The following is a 25,036-nucleotide window of genomic DNA, read 5'->3' as shown; positions in this document are numbered from 1 at the left end:
TTCAATACATCATTGGTTTCATGTCAAAAACATCCAGCTGACACATTTGCGTCTCTAAAACCTGGTCCACCACAGAGTCAGGCAGAAGCCACTGCTGCTTTATAGATACACATCTTAGTCCCACTGATGCAACAGAGGCTTTCAAAGAGCATTCATTATACCCGTAGCCTGCCAATTTGATGTTTCATATCAGTAAGGCAACCTCCCTCCTTGGTGACAACAGAACCAAGATACTCAAATGAGTTGATGAATTCAACTTCTTGTCCATTGATTATGATGGGATGGGGTAGAGATACATCAGCCACTTACATCATTTTGGTCTTCTTCCAATTGACTAGAAGACCAAGCTTACTTGCATCTTTTGTAAATACATTCAGGGCACTGATGAGATTAATTCATGAGAATGCAAGTACAGCCATGTCATCTGCATATTCCACGTCTATGATGCCAAAGTCACGCAGTACTACTCCTTTCATGCAGCTAGTGATGGCCTCCAGTCAGTCAGTCAACAACAGCATTGAACAGATCAGGGACAGCCATGCACCCTTAAGAAATGCCTCTGTGGTATTCAAACCAGTTGGACACACTTGTACCTAAGTAAACAGCTTTCATTGCGGCAGTGCATACCTATGAGAAAGTTGTGGAATTTGTTACGCACACTAGCATCTTGCAGGCAGAGCCAAAGGGAGCAATGCTCCAGAGAGTGAAAAGCAGCTTTTATATTAATAAAAGCTATATACATGTCATCCTTCCTACACCAAAACTCTTGGGCTTTTTTAATCATTTGTCTAATGGTAAAAATCTGTTCTGTGGTTAATCAGCCAGGCATAAACCTGGCTTGCTGTCGAGGTCACAGATTCCTTATGGTGGGCTTAACATGCTCAAGAAGAACCAGCATGAACATGAATTTGCTTGGAATGGAACACCAAGTGATGCCATGGTGAGTTGAACACACCAGACAATCACCTTTCCCTTTCCAAAATAATTCCACGGTCCCAGTCTTCGGGTAGTTTCACATGAATCCATACTTGGTTGATATGTGTCAGCCACTCCAAGACAGAATCCCAACCGTGCTTGATCAGCTATACCACAAATACCAGCAGCACAGCAATTCTTGGGCTTATAGGCTCCACTTTGAACCTCCCCAATAGTAACATCCTCTACTTGGAGGGGTGGTTACTGGACTCTTTGCATCCTCCCGGAGCTGCACATCAGCAGCTCTGATGGGGTGGTTCAGAAACTCCTGAAAAAGTGTTCTTTCCATCCACTCAGACATTCTGCCTCGATGTGCAGTATGTTATTGTGTCCATCTTTCAGGGGCGAGGATTTGTTCTGTGGGCCAGCTTTTAAGGTGCACAGTTCTTAACAGACAAGCATAATCATTTCCAGCCAATGACGCTTCCATCAATTGAGTCTTATTTGCCCAGAACATTTCATGGTCCTGCTTTAAAGCTGTGTTATGCAAGGCACTGAGCCATCTGTATTCTTCATAGTTCCCGTTTAAGTGAGCGACATGTTGTTCTCCTGTGATGCCCAGGCTCTGTTGACTGATTCGTTAATGTTTAGGGATGGTGCACCTTTTCCCCAGCACTTTGTTGGGGCATCCATAATAGAAGGCTGGAAACAGTCCCACAAATTGTTGATTACCTCATGTTCAAAGTTTTCATATGCAAAGATTAGAGCAGGGATGGGCAAACTACGGCCCAGGGCTGTATCTGGCCCTCCAGGCATTTTAATCCAGCCCTCGAGCTCCCACCATGGAGGGGAGTCTGGGGCTTGCCCCGCTCTGGCACTCCAGCTGAGAAGCAGAGTCGGGGGCTTGCCCCAATCTGCGCGGCTCCTGGAAGCAGTGGCATGTCCCCCCTTCTGGTTCCTACACATAGGGGCAGCCAGGGAACTCCGCACACTGCCCCTACCCCAAGCACCGCCCCCACAGGCCAGGAACCACAGCCAGAGGCAGGCCCCGCTCACAGAAGTTGGTGAGAAGAGGGTTGTTAGAAGCAAGTGCATTCACATTTAAGTGCTAATAAGAGGAACTTGTGCCAAGATAGCACCTGGACATCCTGATACGAGGACACTCCACAGAAATGACAAGGAACAGGCAGGTGCATCTTAAAGACAGGGTCAAAAGAACAGCATGATGGATAGATCTGTTTGTTTGAAACAACATGATCAAAGGGGGAGACAGAACCCTAATGAGCCAAGGGGCTGTACCTCAATATGTCAGTAGGGATGAGTAACCTGTCCTGTAACTGTATGAAAGTAGGTCCTGGAGTGCACATCTTTGTCTGGCCTAGGAGGCAGTGGAAAGTCCCGCCACTGACTGAGCCAGTCCATTGCCAGGGGGCACAAATTCGTAGTATGTCTTGTAGAGTCTACGGGAAACTATTACTGTGCTTCGTTTGACAATAAACCTGGTTCGAGTTCCTTCGTACCTTACTAGAGTCTGTGGTCTTTGGGGGTTCTCTCAGGGTTTGCTGTGCAAACTATCAGCTAAGAGCCGGGGCAGCACACAGAGGGAACACGCAAGCAGCCAACTCTTATCATCATTGAACAAGAGCAGAGCACCACACTGGTAGCTACTGACAACAATAATCATCTTGGCAGCACCACTCCAACATGTCTCACAGAATCCTGACATAAAAATGCTGTACTGGTTCAATTCTCATTGTCATTCACGTGACAAGAGAATAGGAGCACCAACGGTTTTCAGGGTGAATATGTTCCAAACAGCAAACATACATTATGTACGCAGTCCAAAAATCCTGAGTCTCATCATTCAATAAGGGGGTCGGTTCCAGTCAGAGTAATATTTGTCTAAGGTTCATACCAGCAAAAGCCCTTTCAAAGCCTTTCACAGTATATCCCACTCTACCTACTATCTCTTATTCACTATCAAGATGTTGACTTCTGCCTAGCGGTTTAGGGGAATTTATGTTAAAAAGTCAAGTCATGAAACTCTGAAAAAGTCATGAAACTCTGCAACAAAGCTACTTTTTTGTAAAACATTAATAATATTTCAAGACATTTCCATCACTACAAAGTGCTACTACGTCAATAACATTACAGATTTTTAAAAGACTAAAACAAATGCAAGTTAATAAAATTATGTGAAAGACTTCTAAAACATTAAGTAACTATCAAATTTATAAATAGCACCAGTGATTTTGGTTTTATTTACGTTATCTTATTTTTATACTTATATTTTAATCAAGAATGAGCTAAAGTGACCTGACCCCTGTTGAAGAATGCAACACACACTGATGTCACAATTCAAACACACTAATCGTTTCTTGAAAATAAAACTAATGACTCACGCTAGTACTTTTCTAAGACTTTGGTTTGGATTCTGATTTCATAGTACCGTACAGTAGAAGTAACTCTGCTAACAACTGTGCAGTTACCCTGATGTAAGATTTTACGCTGAATTTCAGTGCTTTTTAAAGGTTTAAAAATTAGACTCAAAGTTATTGCAACATTAAAAAAAAGTCTATTACATTTCAAACACATTTACATCTGTATTTGTGCAATATTAAGACATACAAAGCCAAGCTAGGATTGCAATAAGGCACAGCAATGTATCTGATTACACTAGGATGTACTACATTCTACCTGTTGTGTCACAACAGTTCCCTAAATAAGTGTCAAAACACACATTGTCATGTCTTATTTCTAAATTATAGCACCATTAGACCAGTCCGCCATACTGCAACCTTTTTACATTAATACAAACTTAAAAAATAAACTGAACATCAGATACCTCACAGTTCTTCAAAATTTCTGAGTCTGTCCCTCCACTCTTTTGTATATCGTGCATAAAGGACGCCAGTACTTCAACAGGAATTACAGAGCGTCTGGTCTTCCCTGAGAAACTGGAAACTCCATTCGGATTGGATGAGGGACTACTTCTGTTGAAACATGAAGAAAAACATTTGAATTATTTATTGTGCCAGATGTTGTCCAACAACAGTACTCAAAATAATACACTAGTAATACAAAAACCTTTGGTAATGAATTCTCATTTTGAAATCGAATACACTAAAAATCAGACTGACCCGAACACACAAACAAGGTTATTTTTCCCCTAAAAAAAGTTAGAGAATTCATAAAATAATTCAGTGTCATCTTAAGCATGTTGTGACAACTTAGGGAATCTATGTATAATTTATTAATTCTGTTTGCAATTATGAACTTTTTGCAAATTTAAGTACTCATGACTATGAACTTTACTGTATTCTTGCCTCATATTCCTTGTCCTGAGGAGACAGAGGGAGGTGCCAGAGTGTCTGTCTCTGAGTAGGACAGTTGTGAAAGACCATCAAACCTAGACAGAAAAACGGGATGACTGCATTGTAGGTGAAAGCAGTTTTCTCTTGCTTGTCTGCAGAGAGTAAAAGGGGTTTAAGGAGTGGAAAATCTCCAGAAGGTTCCAAAGAATCAGAGCATGGGGTTAAAAAACACAAAAACTGAGAACTTGGAGTGATTCAGAAGGGGCAGGTTTCTGACCAGACAAAGCTAAAGGAAGCAGCTGCAGGGGCAGAAAAGAGATTCAGAAGAGAAGCCTGAGCTGGAGGAGTGAAGTCCCAGAGAAGAGACTTGGATCCCTGAAAAGAAACAGATTCTAATCCTAAAGAATGCTCACAAGTGGTAAGGAAATGAGGGCAGGTAATGGTCTGTAGATGTGTATAGTTCTGTCCTGATCTGTGTATCTCTGGTGCTGTTTAAAGTAAAAAGCGATCGTTATAGAAATCTTTTTGCAAAATCTGTCTCTATTTGCTTCAACTATAATATGTCCCTGAAGGGGTAAATTACCAACCAGAGTACCCACAAAAGTAGAGCTCTGGGAAAGGGCATGTTTAAGTTACTGGGGAGTCTTAAACAGTTCAGCACTGGTCTTGGGGACTACGGCAACTGGGCCCAGGGATCCCACTTCCGGAAAGGGTACCACACAGAATCTATGCCCAGGCAGAGTGTCAGAAAGGCCAGAGTCAAAGAGCTGAACCACAGGGAGATTAAAAACACAGCAGCTTAGTGAGTGTCCAGAGGAGGGAAATCAACCAGGGCTGTGACAGAAGTATTTTTAAAAATTAACATAATGGCTGTCCAAGAAAAGAGAAAGTGTGGCCCTCACAAATATGCAGTTACTATTGGTCACGAGCATAGATTTCAATACGTCATACATTTTCCTTAAAGCAGGACTTCTTAGTAGTTTTGGAAGACAGCATCTTACAGAAAAGTGTCCTTGTATACTGCTGATGTCTGAAGTTTGAGAGCAATGCCTCTAGAGATCTAACTTCCTGTGCAAAAATCATACTGATGTATGGCAAAGAGCCTTCATCTTAGTAGGTCTAGTTAGAAAGAATCTCTTCCCGTTTACCACCTGGTCCTAGCCCACATTTTCCTTTCATATTTTGGGAGCTGAATAGAAAAAGAATTCAGGTTTTCAGAGCAACTGTTTATTACAACAGACAAGTTACTATAAATATTCTACACTTAATACAGCATATATTCTCGCACCCCACTGTTAATCTTGTCACACCCCAGTTTGAAAACCAGTGTATTAACAGATTTAAGTACAGATTTACAAAACTCACAAAGGGGTGAAATCTCACTAAGGGTTTCCATCGGCAACTATAAAGGGATCTAATATACAATACAGATTACTTCGGAGATGTGATGTTATTTCTTTGTAGTTTAAGATTAACTAGCCCTACCTTCTGGATTAACGGAATAGGTGGACTAATGAATATATATAAGTGGTAGATGTGTGTAATACATATAAGCTTTTGGGCTACAATTTAATCACAAATTATAAATCCCTGTTTTCCAGGGAAATGCATCCTCTCCTCTTTCTATTGGGAATCTGGTACAGCCCCCCCCAAAAATCTTTGTCCTAGCCTTAATTCTTACTTGGAAATTCTAACCCTCGCAGGAGGTGAAAGTGTGGGGTAATGCCACAGAAAGCTAATGTGCTCACTTGCATCTGAAGGCTAACCACTTGGGGGTCCTTGCTGAACTAGTGATCACAATCCTATCTATACTTGATAAGCTATTTAGCTTCCTGGCACAATGGAGTTATCTGCTTAAGTGGACAGCTTTTTGTGTTTTGTACATTACAGTTGTCTTGCAGAATCCTATTTCATATCAGGAAGCTTACAATACGTTTTCTTTGTTTTTATGAAGTATAAAGAAAAAGAAAAGAACTGCAGTGCCTCCTTCTGCATTGACAGATACTATGAGACCATCACAATTACAGAATTTTTCATTTTTCCTTCTTGTCTACATAAAGATGTACCTACACATAGAATAGGAATTGGCAAGATTCAACAGTTATCTTTTATTATTTTATAGCTTTATTCAATAAAATGCTCTGGATATAGACTGGAATTCTTGGCTCAACATTTATTGTTTCACCTGCCTGGAAATGGTGACTGTTAGCAGTCTGAGTGACAGACTAAAAGGTTGTCTAGTTTCATTCTAAGTATCTCTCTATCTTCAGAAGAAATTAGATTTTGTGGCTTTCAGCAGCAATACTCATCAATCACAATAGATAGTCCAATCCCTCATACAGCAACAGTATACTAAAAGGAACTGAACTTTTATCTTGATATATTTCTCAATACCAGAAAACACATCAGTATTACAAAAGGCTCACACTACACAGATATAACTGATCCCGGACTGAATGGATCTAACCCAAATCCCACTGAAGTCAATGGAAAGGGTCACATTGACTTCACTGGGCTTCAAATCAGGCCCAAAGCACACAAGAAGAACGAAAGTTCAATCTTGGAAGGAAGAAAGAGACAAGTAGGAAAGACAAGGAAGACTCATTTTAAGAACAATAAATAAATGTGAACTGTGATGCTTCCTCCTGCATTATAAAGTGTAAGTACAGGTAACTGAATACAATTACTATAAAATTGTTTATTAAAACAGTAACAGTGGCCTTATATTAGCTCCATTTAACATATGAAAGAACAAAATTATTCACAATATTATCTTCGGGTAGAAGTGGCCTATATACATGTTTACATACAGATTTAATAATACAGCTGTGTTCTCTACAGATCTAAAATAATACAGAAGCACACCAACAGCTGAGGTATTATTTCACATGTATGCTTTGGACTTGTTTGTCACCTTTCTTTTTGTCCCAGCAGCAGCTAACAAGGCCACATAATAAATTCTGAAGCTTCTGTTTTAGTAAAATGACATCACTTCAAATGAGGCACCATCCAAAGACAAAAAAAACAGCTGTAGTCCAATACATATTTCCTATTTTAAAAATATATTTATCAGTTTGTGCTATATATTATCATTACCTGTTAGTATTCAAGTTACAGCCAGAGTTGTAGGAACTTCTGATGTCAGATTCTATAGAAGAATGGGAGAATTCTTGCACAGTTTTCACCAAGTCCAAATTTTCCATATTTTATTCCCAAAAAGAATACTGTTGTTATCCTTTGAAAATACAGAATTATCATACTCTCATTTCAAAAAGCAGTTTGGCTTCGTTGTTTGATTAAACAATTTGATTACTCTTTAGATGCTCATCATCTAAGCACATTTTCAGTCATAACATTCATAAACAAGAACATCCTAAGCTCCAATACATATTCTGGGAAAGAGCTGACATACTTCAAAACCACTTGGTAAATGTTTTCATGACTGACTCTAACTTAGCTAGAATATCAAACAAAATACAGTCTATAAACAAATGTAAATTATCAGTAAGGCAGTGGTGAAAATGATCAAATGCAATACTATGGTTCAATCATCAGATCTACCCAAGCCGTGCTCAGCACAGGACCAGAGGGGAGTTAGGCACAAAGACATCTCCCTGACATTGAAAGAGTTAGGGATGGATGTGGCTCCCAGTGCTAGTTAAAGTAGTTCCTGAAACTACTTTAATTGATGCTGACCGGTAAAGGTCCCCAAAGGGCAGGGTGGATAAAAATCAATGATTTAAAAAAAATAATAATAAAAAAATCTTTTTATTTATTTATTTACTTAAATCTGATTTTGATAATAAAATCAGATTGTGTCTGACACTGCAACGATAACATTTGTACTTTGGGTTTCTGGTGTCCAAATAAGTAAGCAATTATTTGTGGGGTGAAGGAGGCAGAGGGAAAATAAAAGATAGTTCTAGTTTCAGGGGTGGCTCCAGGCCCCAGCATGCCAAGCGCGTGCTTGAGGTGGCAAGCCGCGGGAGGCGCTCTGCCTGTGCCGCGAGGGCGGTAGGCAGACTGCCTTCAGCGGCTTGCCTGCGGACGGTCCGCTGGTCCTGTAGCTTCAGAGGACCTTCTGCAGGCAAGCCGCCGAAGGCAGCCTGCCTGCCGTGCTTGGGGCGGCAAAATGCCTAGAGCCGTCCCTGTCTAGTTTGAACACTTTCCCCACTATTTAAAAAAAAAAAAAAAATCAGTCCTCTCTGGTCCTTATCTGAGCACCTACTACACATTAATGAATTTATCCTCACAATATCCCCGTGATGTAGGAAAATATTATTGACCCCATTTACAGATGGGGAAGTGAGGCACACAGAAAGTAAATGACTTGCCTGAAGTTACACAAGAATTCTGTGATGATCTGGGAATAAGATCCAACTAACCTGTATCTCAGTCCAATACCTTCATCACAAGACCATCCCTTCCTCTCTTTACAGAGCTTTTCTAATGCATTGGAGGGACTATAACATTGATTTGTGCAGAACTTAACCTTTCATTTTTTTAAAAGCCTATAGAGTTTTGAAGATATTAACATGAACCAGTATGATGCTGTCCTACTGATTCTACAGATAGTTAGTTCCAGTACTCCTACTCATCTTAAAGTTGCTTTTCCAAGCAGCAGCTGATGAAAATTAACTAGACTCTGGCTGTTTCATTGCTGGTATTTAATAACTCTGTAGGCAGCAGTGAAACTGAGAAAAGTCATGTCTGAGAAAACAGGCAGGCACTGCAGCTATCTCCATGAGAGGACCTAAACAAATAGAAGCTGGGGAAAGGGCAGAAAACTAAAGACGCACACCTCCCTAACAGTCAGAGGTGCTTAGAAAAAGAAAGCTTTCTCCCTTCTAGCAGCCAGAAGGGACGTGGAAAGGCTTCAAACTTATCAGCCACTTAAAAACGGATACAAAAAATAGAGGTTCCAACCAAAGTTCAGGGACAGCTTCTTGGCAAGAATTCCAGCACTCACCACTTTCCATCAGTTTGAAATCATGGATTACGTTCCTTAGCAGCAAACTGATCCTGGTATTTGCTGGTGGCTCTCCTGAACCCAGTCTCTCATATAGGCTCTGTCTGGTAAGTTTAGTATTTAAACTAATGGGTGTCTGGTAAATTTGCATCAAGCCCCATACTAAAGGTCCCTGGATTGTGTCAACTGTTGATCCACCCCAGGAAAGCCAGAAGTTGCTTCCTCAGAAATCCATTAGCACTGCTCTACAAGTCAGCAAAATAAATCATTAAAGAACAATACGAGGTCCTTTTCTCCCTCAAGGACTGAATAAACTGCCTTCACTGCACTCAGACTCAAGCACTGCCTCAAGAATATCAGATCAAGCCTGGGTCCATGCTTGGTTATATAACAGCATCTGGAATAATTTTCAAACACAGTTGTCACATGATTTGCATCTACAAACAAACTATGTTACAAGTGTTCAGAAACCATGCCATGGACTTGCTGGAAGTGGAGAGGTGAAATACAGTGTGTGGTTTCTGCTGTATGGTAACTCTGAAAAGAACTCTGTCCAGAATATGTACTGAAGTCATACTAGTACTATAACAGCTACAAAAGCTACAAAACACATTTGTCAAGCACAGTTCTGGTCTGTATAGATAAGGCCTTGTACCCTTTCTGTACTACAAAAATAATCAAGCCACGTAACCTAGTTACAACATGATTAAAAGGTGTAGTGTGGATGAGATGTAATGTAATGTAATGTGATGTAAAAATCCTGTCTAAGGTTGGGCATTTGATCATTCCAAAAATAACTGGTCAATTGACTAGTCAAATAATGTCAAAAATAGCCAAATAATGTGAAGCACTACTTTATCAGAACATTAACAGTAACAAAAAAGACTATGACTTTATGGTGTTCAATAGATCTTAGTTATAAGTATCTAATTAAGTAAAAAAAAAAATTACTTAACTGAGTTATTTAAACTCAGAAAAATGCAAAACACAATTAAGTGAAGTTCTGAAAAAAATGATAGCATAATTATATTTTATAGCAATATTAAGTTAGCATTTAAATATTACGTTACTCAAGACTTAACAGTTACAAAAGAAAAGAAACATGAAATTAAACAGAAACAAAAACAAACATATAGCAACTATAAAAGAAAAAAAAGTCATTTTTAAATGCACTTATGCTAGGTCAACTCTTCAAGCAGCTTAAGAGCTGTGCATCTATTTTCTTTGTGTTAGGGGAGAAGGTTTAATGACTGAACTCTCCTCTCACTTCTGAGTTTGTATGTGCGTCTAGTCAGTTTAGATAGTAAACATTTCTCGACATGGAGCATGTCTTTTAATTTGTTTAACGTGCTTTATAAGCTGCCATGTACATTCATGGTCTAGTACAGAGGTCAGCAACCTTTCAGAAGTGATGTGCCGAGTCTTCATTTATTCACTCCAATTTAAGGTTTTGTGTGCCAGTAATATATTTTAATGTTTTTAGAAGGTCTCTTTCTATACGTCTATAATATATAACTAAACTATTGTTGTATGTAAAGTAAATAAGGTTTTAAAAATGTTTAAGAGCTTCATTTAAAATTAAATTAAAATGCAGAGCCCCCCAGACCGCTAGCCAGGACCCAGCCAGTGTGAGTGCCACTGAAAATCAGTTCGCGTGTCACCTTCGGCACACGTGCCATGGGTTGCCTACCTCTGGTCTAGTATACAATGATATACATACATACAGTACATAGAATGTTTGTTCTAAAGATTATACCCAGTCAAAGGGCTTAGCTTTCAATCAGTTTCCTTTTTCCCCAACAGACAGCATTAGCAGGTAGAAAAGTGAATGACAAGCTATTTAAGTACGCTTGCTAATTGACAGCACTAGGATGCAATCAAAAAAGTAGGCTGCTGCCCAGTTCTGGGCATTCTTGCTGGACAATATTTGATGTTGGTCAAATAACAGGTGGCCCGTTGGCCAGTCAACAGACATTATATGAGCAATCAATTGACCAGCTTACCAACCCTAGTCCTGTCCATATTATCTCTGTCTGAGATAAACACCTACAAGATCTCTATCAAGCATTCTTAAAACTATAATACCCACCTGCTGAAGTGAAAAAACAGATTCACAGAGCCAGAAGAGTACCCAGAAGCCACCTACTACAGGATAGGCCCAACAAAGAAAATAACAGAAAGCCACTAGTCATCACCTACAGCCCCCAACTAAAACCTCTCCAGCGCATCATCAAAGATCTACAACCTATCCTTAAAGATGATCCCTCACTCTCACAGATCTTGGGAGACAGACCAGTCCTCGCTTATAGACAGCTTCCCAACCTGAAGCAACTACTCACCAGCAACTGCACACCATGCAACATAAACACTAACCCAGGAACCTATCCTTGCACCAAAGCCCAATGCAAGCTCTGTCCACTTATCTATTCAAGTGACACCATCATAGGACCTAATCACATCAGCCACGCCATCAAGGGCTCGTTCACCTGCACATCTACCAATGTGATATATGCCATCATGTGCCAGCAATGTCCCTCTGCCATGTACATTAGCCAAACCGGACAGTCTCTACACAAAAGAATAAATGGACACAAATCTAACATCAGGAATCATAACATTCAAAAACCAGTGGGAGAACACTTCAACCTCTCTAACCACTCAGTGACAGACTTGAAGGTGGCAATTTTGCAACAAAAAAACTTCAAAAACAGACTCCAAAGAGAGACTGCTGAATTTGAATTAATATGCAAATTAGATACAATTAAGTTAGGCTTAAACAGAGACTGGGAATGGTTGGGTCATTACACTAATTGAATCTATTTCCCTATATTAAGTTCTCCTCACACCTTCTATGGGTCATCTTAATTATCACTTCAAAAGTTTTTTTTTCCTCTTGCTGATGATAGCTCATCTCAATTGATTAGACTCTTCCTGTTGGTATGCATACTTCCACCTTTTCATGTTCTCTATATGTATAAATATCTCCTGTCTGTGTGTTCCATTCTATGCATCCAAAGAAGTGAGCTGTAGCTCATGAAAGCACACGCCAAAATAAATTTGTTAAGTCTCTAAGGTGCCACAAGTACTCCTGTTCTTTTTGCAGATACAGACTAACACGACTGCTACTCTGAAACTAAATTAGACTAGTCTGCAAAACTAAACCTTATGTGTTTTCCCTCAGATGAACTGATACAGGTATTTAACTTGTATTAAAAAACTTGCGAGTAAAAATATGGAGAAGTGCACATAAAGTTGCGTCTAAATTGCTCTGAGCTTTCAGTGTGCAGCAACTACATTTCAGACATTAAGTGTTGGCTTTTTTTTTTTTAAATCACTCTTAAAATAACTGGGCCATAACAGGAAAGTGCTCCACTTAGGAAGGAACAATCAGTTTCACACATACAGAATGGGAAGAGACTGTCTAGGAAGGAGTATGGCAGAAAGAGATCTAGGGGTCATAGTGGATCACAAGCTAAATATGAGTCAACAGTGTGATACTGTTGCAAAAAAAGCGAACGTGATTCTGGGATGCATTAACAGGTGTGTTGTAAACAAGACACGAGAAGTCATTCTTCCACTCTACTCTGCGCTGGTTAGGCCTCAACTGGAGTATTGTGTCCAGTTCTGGGCACCGCATTTCAAGAAAGAGGTGGAGAAATGGGAGAGGGTCCAGAGAAGAGCAACAAGAATGATTAAAGGTCTTGAGAACGTGACCTATGAAGGAAGGCTGAAAGAATTGGGTTTATTTAGTTTGGAAAAAGAAGACTGAGAGGGGACATAATAGCAGTTTTCAGGTATCTAAAAGGGTGTCATCAGGAGGAGGGAGAAAACTTGTTCACCTTAGCCTCTAATGATAGAACAAGAAGCAATGGGCTTAAACTGCAGCAAGGGAGATTTAGGTTGGACATTAGGAAAAAGTTCCTAACTGTCAGGGTAGTTAAACACTGGAATAGATTGCCTAGGGAAATTGTGGAATCCCCATCTCTGGAGATATTTAAGAGTAGGTTAGATAAATGTCTATCAGGGATGGTCTAGACAGTATTTGTCCTGCCATGAGTGCAGGGGACTGGACTCGATGACCTCTCGAGGTCCCTTCCAGTCCTAGAGTCTATGAATCTATGAAATACATTTGATCACTAACCTTCATTTGGGAGAACTAAACCACTTCAACTATACCAGTGCTTAAGAGCGTGACACATCACTTCCACTCTTTTTACAATTTTTAATTATTCTCATTTTTAAATTAAATAGAACAATGACAGGAAACACTTCCTGGGTTCTATTCTTACAGGCCAACGCACATCCCAGAACAAACTCTAGGACCAACTCAAAAAAACATGAACTAACCATGTATGCTGCTCCATCAACACATTTACAAGAGGGATTACCCCCCTCATCTGAGCAGCATCTGGTGCCTTTACCCACAAGTACTTTCCTCCTTTCCCACTTCAGGCCCCCTGTCCACTATCTCTTCCTTTTCAGGCCCCCATCCTACCTCAGGCCCCCATCCTCCCCCGGGTCACCCCCCACTGGTTCCTCTCAGTCCCTCCAGCTTCTTCTCCCATCTCTCCCTCAGTCCTCCAAGCTACCGCCTCGGCCACTTGCTCTCCTCTCCCCCTCTAACCTCGCCTCCTTTTCATCAGTTTCCTCTCCCCTAAGAGCTCTCCACCCCCCCTCGTTCCAATTTCTCAGCTCAGGCTCCGCCCCTCTCCTCTCATTCGGCGTTTACCCACCGCGTTCTAGAATGTTGACAGCGCTGCCGCCCCAGCATTGGTCAGAGAGACCGCCACTCGCTCGTGGGGCGGGGTCGAAGCTATAAATGAGGGCGTCTCGCCTAAGCTGAGGGAGGGGGGGCCGCTGGAGGCTGCGGCTTGTCAAGACCAGCCTCACTGGGTGTCTTCTACTCCAGGGGCCCACGTCTGGGCTCGCTCGGCCCCTACCTGCATCGCTGCCTGTCCGGAGGGTGGGGTGTCCTGGTTTCAGCACTGTTCCCCTCCAGCGACCGTTAGGCGGTAAACAAGCAACAACCGCGATCTCCTTCCTCACGATTGGCGGCTGGGATTCGAACGCTGGGGGAGGCAGAGGGCACGAGAGACTGGGCCCCCTCGCGATGATTGGCTGTTCTGGCCGCGCGCCAGACCCAATCGTGCGACCTTATTGGCTGAGGTGCGGGAAGTACAGGCGAGCCATATCCCCGCGTTCCGATTGGCAGGTGCGGCTGCGCGCCGCACGAGTACCCGGGTCACGATTGGCTGAAGGGAAGAAGTGGCCGTAACACCGCCTGCTGCCCAGTGATTGGCTTTTGCGGGAGGCTGGGCTTGCCTACGCATGCTCAATGACGGACTGTGAGGGATTTTTGCGGACTGTACATGCGCAGAGCGTTCATACGGCTCAGCAACGGTAAAGCGTATTACGCATGCGCAAATATATGTCTGGGTACTGTCTTGGGGTGCATGCGCAAAAGGGCCGATGGGGATGTTGCAAGGCCTGTGCTGACCCTCAGTCGCCCGTAAGTAGGAATGGCCCCGCCTGGCGCCGCTCCCTCTTTAGCTGGACTTCCGACCAGCTCTTCGCCGGGGCTTATCAGGCTACAGGCAGGGGCCCAGCTGGGCAGGGAACCGGGCTCCTATCTCTGCCCCCCCCCCCGCTAGCTCCCCTTTCCTTCCGAGAGCGAACCCAGGAGTCCCGGCTCCTATCCCTGCCCCCCCTCCGGCTCTAGCCCCCCTTTCCCTTCCAGAGCGAACCCAGGAGTCCCGGCTCCTATCCCTGCCCCCCCTCCGGCTCTAGCCCCCCTTTCCCTTCCAGAGCGAACCCAGGAGTCCCGGCTCCTATCCCTGCCCCCCACCGCGCTAGTACCCCCTTTCCTTCCGAGAGCGAACCCAGGAGTCCTGGCTCCTATTCCTGCCCCCCCTCCGGCTCTAGGCCCCCCCTTTCCCTTCCAGAGCGAACCCAGGAGTCCCGGCTCCTATCCCTGCCCCCCCTCCGGCTCTAGCCCCCCTTTCCCTCCCAGAGCGAACCCAGGAGTCCCGGCTCCTATCCCTGCCCCTCCCCCCCGCGCTAGCCCCCCTTTCCTTCCGAGAGCGAACCCAGGAGTCCCGGCTCCTATTCCTGCCCCCCCTCCGACTCTAGCCCCCCCCTTTCCTTCCGAGAGCGAACCCAGGAGTCCCGGCTCCTATCCCTGCCCCCCCCTCCGGCTCTAGCCCCCCCCTTTCCCTCCCAGAGCGAACCCAGGAGTCCCGGCTCCTATCCCTGCCCCCCCCCCCGCTAGCCCCCCTTTCCCTCCGGGAGCGAACCCAGGAGTCCCGGCTCCTATCCCTGCCCCCCCCCGCGCTAGTACCCCTTTCCTTCCGAGAGCGAACCCAGGAGTCCCGGCTCCTATCCCTGCCCCCCCCCCCTTTCCCTCTCAGAGCGAACCCAGGAGTCCCGGCTCCTGTCCCTGCCCCCCCCTTTCCCTCCGAGAGCGAACCCAGGAGTCCCGGCTCCTGTCCCTGCCCCCCCTCCGGCTCTAGCCCCCCTTTCCCTTCCAGAGCTCAGCAGTGAACCCAAGAGTCCCGGCTCCTATCCCTGCCCTCCCCCCGCTAGCCCCGCTTTCCCTCCGAGAGCGAACCCAGGAGTCCTGGCTCCTATCCCTGCCCCCCCTCCGGCTCTAGCCCCCCTTTCCCTCCGAGAGCGAACCCAGGAGTCCCGGCTCCTATCCCTGCCCCCCCTTTCCCTCCGAGAGCGAACCCAGGAGTCCCGGCTCCTATCCCTGCCCCCCCCCCTTTCCCTCTCAGAGCTCAGCAGTGAACCTAGGAGTCCCGGCTCCTCCCCTGGCTCTAGCCCCCCCTTTCCCTCCCAGAGCTCAGCAGTGAAACCAGGAGCCCCCCCTCTGGCACTAGCCCCCCTTTTCCCTCCCAGAGATTGGGAGTGAACCCAGGAGTCCCGGCTACTATCCCTGCCCCCCCAGCTCTAGCCCCCCCTTTCCTTCTCAGAGCTCGAGAGTAAGCCCAGGAATCCCAGCTCCTATTCCTTGCACACCTATCTTGCCTCCACCCAGCTCCCAGAGCTGGAGAGAGAATCTAGAAGTCTTGGCTCCCAGGCCCCCTTCCCCTGTTCTAGCCACTGCTGCACAGACCCCCGTTCAAATTTGTTTTTCATGGACTTAGAACTGGGTTGTAGAACTTCACTTGAGGTCTTGATGGATCCCCCAAAAGGTATGCCTGATGGGGGGGCCAGCAGGATAATGCATCTGCAACATTGAGTCTCCAGCTTTGTCCCCTAGCTGTCAAGGCTCTGTTTGGTAACACCACTGGCTGAGAGAGAGGACCCATCTCACTCCCCATACACTGGAACCTCAGCTTGCAAACCAAACAGAGCAGGTGTTAAAACTTTTTACTCCCTTGACCTCACATGCTACTATTTTTTTTCCTCTACTTCTCCACGCTTATGCTCACAACCTCAACTCTATCCTAGAATCCTTATGCTGCTAATAGGTGGGGCAGGTGCTTGTTAGGGTGCTGCTAGTGTGTGAGGAAATGAAAGCAGACTTGCATGAACCACAGATTGAGAATCATTGAAACAGTTTGTGCAGGTCTTACTTAACTATTAACCCTAGTCAGTGACCTTAAGTGGATGGTACTCTTTTTAAGAAATAGATACAAGTTATTGCAAGTGGTTATTTGCATTTCAAAATAAACACTGATGTTTTGGACTAGTTCGTAGTTGCCTCAACAGACATACACACACAATGCCAACAGAGTGCTAGTTGCTTTACAGACAGATATGAAGATAAGGTGCTTATTCCAAAGATCTTATACTAGAAGGAGAAAAAAACCCATCTCTTATGTATATGCCATAATTGTTTACCATGATGAATACTATCCAGTCTATGTTTTAAATCAGATCATGGTCCCTTGCAAACCTCTTCCTAGCTGATCTTGCAGTAAAATCATGATGCAGTGTTTCTACTACCAGTTATTTCCTTGACAACTGATATTGTAAGTACTGGATTGTGACTTCACTGCAGGATGAAGGAGGCGAGGATGTGTTTTCACTAATGACTAAATCACATAGGAAGTATTTATATTTTTTTATGTATAACGTGACCTACAAATCAGTATGATAATACTGATTCATTAAATAATGCTACTCACTTTTGCAGCCCCTCAGTAAGGCAGGTACTGCATGTCTTAGAGATGGGTGAAATAAGTTATAGTAAGGGACTTGTCTAAGGTCATACAGTGGGTCAGGGTAGAAGAAGGAATAGGACACAGGTGTCCTAATACCCAAGTTATCCACTACTCTTTCTAGTACATGACACCCTTGCATTTGGGAATATGGGCTGACTGCTCCAATTAGGAAGGCGAGCAGGAAAATATTCTGCATATTAAAGTACTGACCTTCTTCCTAGCCTGACTGTTAAGGGCATTTTGTTAAAATTGACGAAGTTTTGTCAGATTGAGTTGCAGGATATATTTAAGCAAGAGACACCAAGACATTTGACTATTTAGAAGCCTTCCATCAAAATAGTGATATTTCTGTGTTTTAAGAGTGTGTGGAGACTTCATTAATTAAAATCCCCAGTGTGCTGTTGGATGCTATAAATAGGGTATAATCATTGCAGTGCTTTCAAACTGCACAAACCACACGATCTAAGGAATTCAGATAGACTTGACATTTCTAGGACTGTATTCAAAAACCCTGGGATAATACTGTTTTTATAGACTAAGATGTTTCCCCTCATTAAGCTACATTAATGATAGCAAGGTACCACCCACTCTGATTAGGACTAAGGTTCACCATGATTTCCTTTCTCTCCTGCACACACTATAAAAAATAATAATCTCACAGCAGTTAGGTAAAGACCTTGTTTTGTGTAGTTAAATCCCGGTAGGTCAGTCTTGCTCTGTACATATTTGTTTTAGTCATTTTTTTATAGCTATAGCATCAAGGAACAGTAGCAAATTCACATAAGTCTGCAAGCAGCAAGCATTCCCCAAATCTTCTCTATTCATGTGTGATGAGTAGTTGAGACAGTTATCCTTTGTTTCAACTAAGGTTGTCTAAGCAACCAGTTACTGACAATAGTAACTGAGCTGGAGGAAGGGGAAAATTGTTACCATAACTCCTTGCCTGCTATACTTTGAATAATTAAGAGTTGCTTTATGGTTTCTGCAATAAAACATTGCATTCCCATCTTTTAGTGCCACCAAGTGGCCAGTTTGACTTGCTCATTAAAACCACTCAAAACTATTTCCATTTTTTCCCCTTTCTCATACCAGTGTAGATTTATTGCTAGTTGAATGTTAACATATTTCATCAACTGCATTCAGGACATACAATTCACATATTCAGGTAGTCATTCTTTTTATCCAAATAAGTAAATATTTAAAGCAAAACAAAGATATTTATTATCTTAACAAGGAACAATGCTGTTTGATAGCACTAGAAATCTGCAGTCATTTGTGGTTGCAGTGCAAGCTTCCCTGCACTTTCAGACCTTTAAAGATCAAAACCCTGACCAGGAGGGATCACCTCTAGGGGTCTGGCATTCTGTCTTCATAGCCCATTTGCTCCTTCACCTGCTGTCTTAAATTGTCAGTGTCCATTTTGATGTGGAAACAAACAGTTGTGAAGGGAAAAATGGAAACAGATGGGAGTGGGCATGAAAATCACTTAATTAAATCACAAAGATGTGATGACAGGAGCAATTTATTGCAAACAGCAAAGCACAAAAGATTCTTAATTTGAAATCAAGTTGATCAAGCTGGTATACTGATAAATACAGTAAAGCCAGTGCAGCATGAAGTGCCAGCAAGTAAAAACATGTTACTTCCATTTATTTTAAAAATTAGAATGGGAACCAGGGATGGTCTCAAAACTATCGGAACTATTAAGCTAATGCAAGAATGAATCTGGACTTAAGGATATCAGGACTCAGCGGGAGTTTTCCTTAAGTAAGGACTTCCAAATAAGGTATTTATGTAGCCAGATGCATAGCCTTCTCTTTCCATTAGGTCTTTACCCCCTTCTTTTCTGGTATAGGGGATAATATTCAGATCATTAATTTCTTGGGGCCAGGATTTCACCCAGAGCGTATAAACCAAAACTGCTTCCCTGTTTGAATGCTGTTTTGAACCATTGTTTAAATCAAGTTTTCAAGACAAAGTAAACTAAAAAGAATGTGAGCAATTAGTTCATTTCACCAGAACTAATTGTATCTGAAAGCTCAAATTTGGACATTTGAAGTGCGAGGCTTCTTGGTATTAATAAGTGTTTTCAGGTGCCACTTAACACCTCGATTTTGAAATTTAGTCACTCTGTTTTAATTAGTGGCTATTTTACAGATGCCTTACAGAAAAAAAATTACAACTTTGGCTACTTTAAAAATTTGTCTTGCAACTTCATAACATTCATTTGAAATATTTAGCATTCCAGAATTGACATACCTGTAACAACGTTGCATAGCTAGTTTATAACATCTTTTAAAATACATTGGGTCATATGGCACTAAACTAAATCATATTAAAACAAGATATTTTCTATTCCAGGTTCCAGTCAAGAGGAGGTTTTGTTTCTATTTCTTTATGAATGCTTCAAGTTTGTTTCATTCCACAATCTTACTAACCAAAATAAATACATTGTCTTGGAGGCCATGGCTTTGGAGGCAGCAAAAGTTTTTATCCCCCCGACTGGCTGTATCTTTATTCCCAGTAGCAGGAAAGAAGAATTCTTGTGATCTTCTTGCACTAAGTGAAGCAGACTTAGAAGAACAGTTTGTAAGAGGTAATGGCCCAGGAGGTCAAGCAACTAATAAGACAAGCAACTGTGTGGTCCTGAAGCATATTCCATCTGGGATAGTAGTCAAGGTAATTCATTTATTTGGTTTCATTAAATAATTAATTATATTGTTGTTTTGACAAATAAAATATGCAGAATTTTAAAATACTGTGTGCAGAATTCCCCCAGGAATATAATATAATTAGAATTTAAAGAGCTAAATGATAGCATTTGTGTTACTTTGTCCCAGATTTTTTTTAGGCAATCCTTTCATGATACCAATCACAGGAAAAGTAGGCAGCACCAAATTTGCATTCAAATGTTACATCCAGTTAAAGGGATCCTGAAATTTAGCTCCTATCATCTAAAGAACTCAGAGGTACTTTCTAAACTTTCCAACATGCTATGCTGTAAGGAAATTTCTCCATTTTACAGATGGTGAAATGGAGGGACAGAGCTTAAGTGATTTTTCCCAGGGTCCTAGAGCAGGGAACAAAAAATCAGGACTCATGGCTCTCCTTTCCCTGTTACAAATGCTAGATGAGACTACAGATCCAACAAGCTTGGTACAAACCGAGCATACCTATTGCTCCTCAAATTATTAATGAGCAAGAAAAATTAACTAGGAGTTGTCCATTTATCCTTATGAGACAAATTTTTGCTCACTAGCTATAACAATGTCTTCCTTTTACTCAGTATAATTTAAATTCAGAAGTAACTTCAAAGGAAGGAAGGAGCAATCTTCAAGTCTACCAGTGAGAGGATTAAGACACAAATCTGTAGGCAAACTACAAGAATCCTTAAACAATAAATGCTACCTCAAAACACTAACATCACATCATCTGGTGGCTGCCAAAAATGGTTTGCTCTTTACTGCTATAGCAGAACGGGAGAGGCTGGCTCATTTAAAGTGGATTTTTTTGAGCCACTAATTTAATTAATACATTTCATAATTGTTCTAATCATCTCTTGAATGTTACCACATAAAGAGAACACTTTTCCTTTAGAAACTGTCATGACACAAATGGCTTCTTATTTCCTTGTGCAATTTTTCTTACTAGTCTGAAATTAAATCTCTTCTCAGAGTTTCTTTTTTCCCTTCAGACAGTACATAAATAAAATCAAATTACAGGCCAAGTATTCCACTCCATAATCATATAAACAGTTTTAAATTTTAGGATTAATTTATATTAATAAGGATTTTACAGGATGAGACTCTACAGTAGTACAACATGTTTAGTAAAAGGAAAAAATGTGTATGTGTAGAATGAACAGAATTAATTTACAATATTTTTTTTCTTCAGTGTCATCAAACTAGATCAGTGGAGATGAACCGACAGAGAGCCAGAGAAATCCTGCAGCAAAAAGTTGACCTCTTTTACAAAGGTGAAAATAGTGACATTTTTAAAGAGAAAAGAGCAGCTGAGAAGAAAAAGCAAGAAAAGAAAAAAAGAGCAAAGGAGACTCTAGAAAAGAAAAGGCATATTAAAGAAATGCAAGAATCAGATGTCAAGTAAGTGTGAGAGAAAATGATTGATTTGGCTTGTCAGGAAAAGAAGAGAGTTTGTCACTACCTTTGAAACATGTGTTAGAAGTTTTCTGGCTTAATACTGTTATAAGACTTCATAATAAACACTATTAAAATGTTGAGTTTAGTGACCTGCTATTACTGCAAGGCTAAAGTATTTAGCACAACATTAATAGCAGTCATATTTCATCTTCTACTGTGGACATCCCAGTATACTCAGATTCAATATAATCAGTTCATTTGTGCCAAGTTTAGGACAGGTGTGATAAGAAAACAGGATCCATAAGACCTTAATTAAATGGATGTTACAGGAAAACTCTATCCAATATAGTTAATGGAGGGGGGGGGAATAAACTCAATCAGCTGAGAATATTCTCCTCTCATAGTGAGAGGATTTAGGCACAGACTCTAATGCTTTAGTCACATAAAGATGAGGACTTCTCCTCAAACACAGTCGGCCTAGTCCTGTAGTCCATACTCAAACAGCGTTTCCATTTAAATCAGAATCCCCTTTATAAATTAGAGTAGACAGCTTGGATGAGCTATCAAAAAAACCCTCTCGTTTCTAGTAGGGTTGTCAATTAATTGCAGTTAATGCAAGCGATTAATGCAAAACAAGTAACATGTTTTTTAATGAGTTAATCGCACAGCTTTGTTTTGACTCTCTTCACTTCCTGTATTACATTACTTGGTGGACACTGTGTTCTCATGATCTGGAGTGAGTAAATATCAGAAAAAGTTAATGGAGCAAAGCAGCAAAAGTTTAGGTTTTTTGAATGGGAAGTTTATTTTTAAGAAACTTCTGGATGGTTCTCTGGATAAAAAGACAGTTATCTGTAGCTAAGGCAAGGCTGAGTTCCAGTACCATCGAAGTACTTCACGTCTGCAGTACCACATACGCGCTAAACATGCTTTTGCCTCCGGTTCTTGTGCTACAGATAACCCATTGACAGCAAATGAATCCTGACAGCTACACCAGAGTAGGCTAACAGGGTTGCTACAAGCCCACAGATCAAACAAAGTAACAACAGTTTAACCAATGCTATTGCAAAGTGGATAGCTATGGACTGCAGCCCACTCAACATTGTAAACGACATGGTTAAGAGGTGTTGTTCAAACTGCATCTTCCAATCTGTGATATACCGTGCCCTGCCAAGAGCCCATTGCATCATGAATACTTGGCCTATATCATGAGAAGACTATAAAGTTGGAGCTTCTGAAAAATGCACTAGCTGCTGCTTTGACTGGTGATCACTGGACATCCTTGAGCAATCACAGCTGTCTGCAGTCACAGCACACCTAATTGATGCTGCATGGACACCGCAGTCATTTGCTTTAACAGTAACACATACTGAAGAGAGACGTTATGCTGAAACGTGCGGAGTGTTTCTTGGATGTTGCAAAAGAATGGACTATTCAAGAAAAGGTAACTTAGTACTGACAGAGCACATAATATGATTGCAAGAGCCAGTCATTTGCCTTTTGAACATGTGGCATGCATCACTCAGTCTGCAGCGATCCATTACAATAGCACTCAATGATGGTGGTTTAGAAAACGTGCTGGCAAAATGTAGAAAACTTGTGGGCCATGTCAAACACAATCCAGTTAACAGTACAGAGCTAAAAATACAACAAGCTGCAAATGGACAGAAACAAGAACCTCTTGTACAAGATATTTCAAACCAGATGGAACCCCACATTGGGTAAGGTTCAGTTCATGCTTAGAAATAAAGCTGTTGTCACAGCCACATTAGCTCTTCAAAAGCACAGTCTATTAGTGCCGCCAGATGGTGATTTTGAAAAACTGCGAGTTAGAAACACTACTTGAGCCTTGCAGGGTTGTGACTGAATTCCTTGGGGGGAAATTGTATGTCTCCTGCTCCGTGGTTTTACCTGTATTCTGCCATTTATTTCATGTTATGGCAGTCTCCAATGACAACCCAGCACATGTTAGATTTTAAGAATTTGACAAAATGCAAAGAAGGTACCTATATAAGATTTTTAAAGATAGCTACACCACTTGAGCCAAGGTTTAGGAAACTGAAGTGCCTTCCAGAATCTGAGAGGGAAGAGGTGTGGAACATGCTCTCAGAAGTCTTAAAAAAGCAGTACTTCAACGCAGAAAGTACAGAACCCGAACCACCAAAAAAAAAACAATTTTTGTTGGTGCCATCTGACTCAGATGATGAAAATGAAGGTGCATCACTCCGCACTGCTTGGGATCATTATTGAGCAGAACCCATCATCAGCATGGAAACACGTCCTCTGGAATGGTGGTCAAAGTATGAAGGGGCATACAAATGTTTAGAATATCTGGCATGTAAATACCTTGCAACACTGGCTACAACAGTGCCTTGTGAATGCCTGTTCTCACTTTCAGGTGACACTGTAATAAGAAGCGGGCAGTATTATTGCCCATAAATGTAAACAAACTCATTTGTCTTAGTAATTGGCTAAGAAGTAGGACTGAGAACTTGTAGCCTCTAAAGCTTTACACTGTTTTGTTTTCGAGTGCAAGTATGTAAAATAAATAAATAAATAATCTACATTTGTAAATTGCACTTTCACAATAAAGAGATTGCATTACAGTACTTGTACAAGGTGAATTGAAAATACTATTTTTACAGTGCAAATATTTAATCAAAAGTATAAAGTGAGCACTGTACACTTTGTAGTCCGTTGTAATTGAAATCAATATATTTGAAATTGTAGAAAAACATCCAAAATATTTAATAAATTTAACTTGATATTCTGTCATTTAACAGTGCGATTAAAACTGTTTTTTAAAATGACTTGACAGCCCTAGTTTTTAGACATTACATCTTTGTCAATTGAAGAAAGATGTGATAACTATCAGACAAACATGGAGGATACTGTAGGTTGAAAGCAGCTTTGGTGAGTTCACTCATCTGAACCATTCTCATGCAAAGTGTCCCTTTCCCAAAACTATTATCCCCTAACATCCATAGTTTGCAGTGATAAGTATCCCTTTCTTTGGGTTTCATTGTCCAGTTTTACTTAGTTTACCTTGCAGAATTTTGATGCGACTGAATACCAGTGTTATGCCATTGTCTTTACTGTATCATATTACACTTGAATAGTTTCACCTCAGAAAGGGTCTTTATTCTGTTAAAATTTCCTCTAATTTATTTGAATAGGGAGCATCTACTCTATTTTATTAAAGATGTTGATTTAAAATCACAAGGGAAAGAAGTGATCTTCCATCTTAATGGCGTGGGGGTGATTTTTTTTTTTTTTTTTTACAAGGTGTCAAATTACATCTCTTGAACTTTACAGTACCTTTCATTCTTACATATACCCTGCACTTCGCTTTTTATAAGTAGTAATGGAGCCAGCAAGCAGCCTTACCTGCTTCCTGCAGAGAAACTGCATCAGGCCAGTGCTATGGCTGGCACATCTCCAGCAATCTGCAGCACTGTTCCCTAGTCTGTTCCTGGACGTGAGGCTCCTGCATGAAGGTTAAACATTGGCCTATCTACTGAGTTCTTTTGCACTTTTAACATAAGGTTGATTAAAGTGACTGTACATACT

The 25,036-nt window shown here is 41.7% G+C and overlaps 2 protein-coding genes and 1 long non-coding RNA gene across 8 annotated transcripts in view; 2 read left to right on the top strand and 1 right to left on the bottom strand.

The window, feature by feature from the left end:
- MPHOSPH9 (M-phase phosphoprotein 9) overlaps window positions 1-14,364 on the bottom strand; it is a 46,877-nt gene extending 32,513 nt beyond the window's left edge. For 2 of the 5 annotated variants that reach the window (XM_050924355.1, XM_050924358.1), the window contains exons 1-3: window positions 14,139-14,364; window positions 7,326-7,464; window positions 3,761-3,908 (exon numbers count right to left, since the gene is read on the bottom strand). In XM_050924355.1, the coding sequence (XP_050780312.1) occupies window positions 3,761-3,908; window positions 7,326-7,432 (255 nt within the window). In that variant the 5' untranslated portion in view covers window positions 7,433-7,464; window positions 14,139-14,364. Of the gene's footprint in view, window positions 1-3,760; window positions 3,909-4,241; window positions 4,382-7,325; window positions 7,465-9,198; window positions 9,845-13,545; window positions 14,021-14,138 lie in introns of those variants that run through there. The other 3 variants (XM_050924357.1, XM_050924356.1, XM_050924359.1) reach the window with 3 other exon arrangements.
- On the top strand, window positions 4,459-6,381 carry LOC127034944 (uncharacterized). Its single transcript, XR_007769535.1, has 2 exons — window positions 4,459-4,647; window positions 6,184-6,381. It is a non-coding gene; the product is annotated as an uncharacterized LOC127034944 (long non-coding RNA).
- A 242-nt stretch (window positions 14,365-14,606) lies between the features above and the next one.
- On the top strand, window positions 14,607-23,442 carry MTRFR (mitochondrial translation release factor in rescue). 2 transcript variants are annotated; one of them, XM_050924361.1, is made up of 4 exons: window positions 14,607-14,707; window positions 19,728-20,045; window positions 21,261-21,469; window positions 22,423-23,442. In XM_050924361.1, the coding sequence occupies exons 1-4, from the start codon at window positions 14,615-14,617 to the stop codon at window positions 22,424-22,426; spliced, it is 624 nt and encodes a 207-aa protein (XP_050780318.1). In that variant the 5' UTR covers window positions 14,607-14,614; the 3' UTR covers window positions 22,427-23,442. The 2 variants fall into 2 exon arrangements, with proteins under 2 accessions (XP_050780318.1, XP_050780317.1); XM_050924360.1 differs by lacking the exon at window positions 22,423-23,442 and having other exon boundaries at window positions 21,261-21,606.
- The last annotated feature ends 1,594 nt before the right edge of the window (window positions 23,443-25,036 follow it).

This window comes from Gopherus flavomarginatus, chromosome 15 (genome assembly GCF_025201925.1).
Source record: "Gopherus flavomarginatus isolate rGopFla2 chromosome 15, rGopFla2.mat.asm, whole genome shotgun sequence".
Lineage (NCBI taxonomy): Eukaryota > Metazoa > Chordata > Testudines > Testudinidae > Gopherus > Gopherus flavomarginatus.
This window is presented reverse-complemented; position numbering and strand designations above follow the sequence as displayed.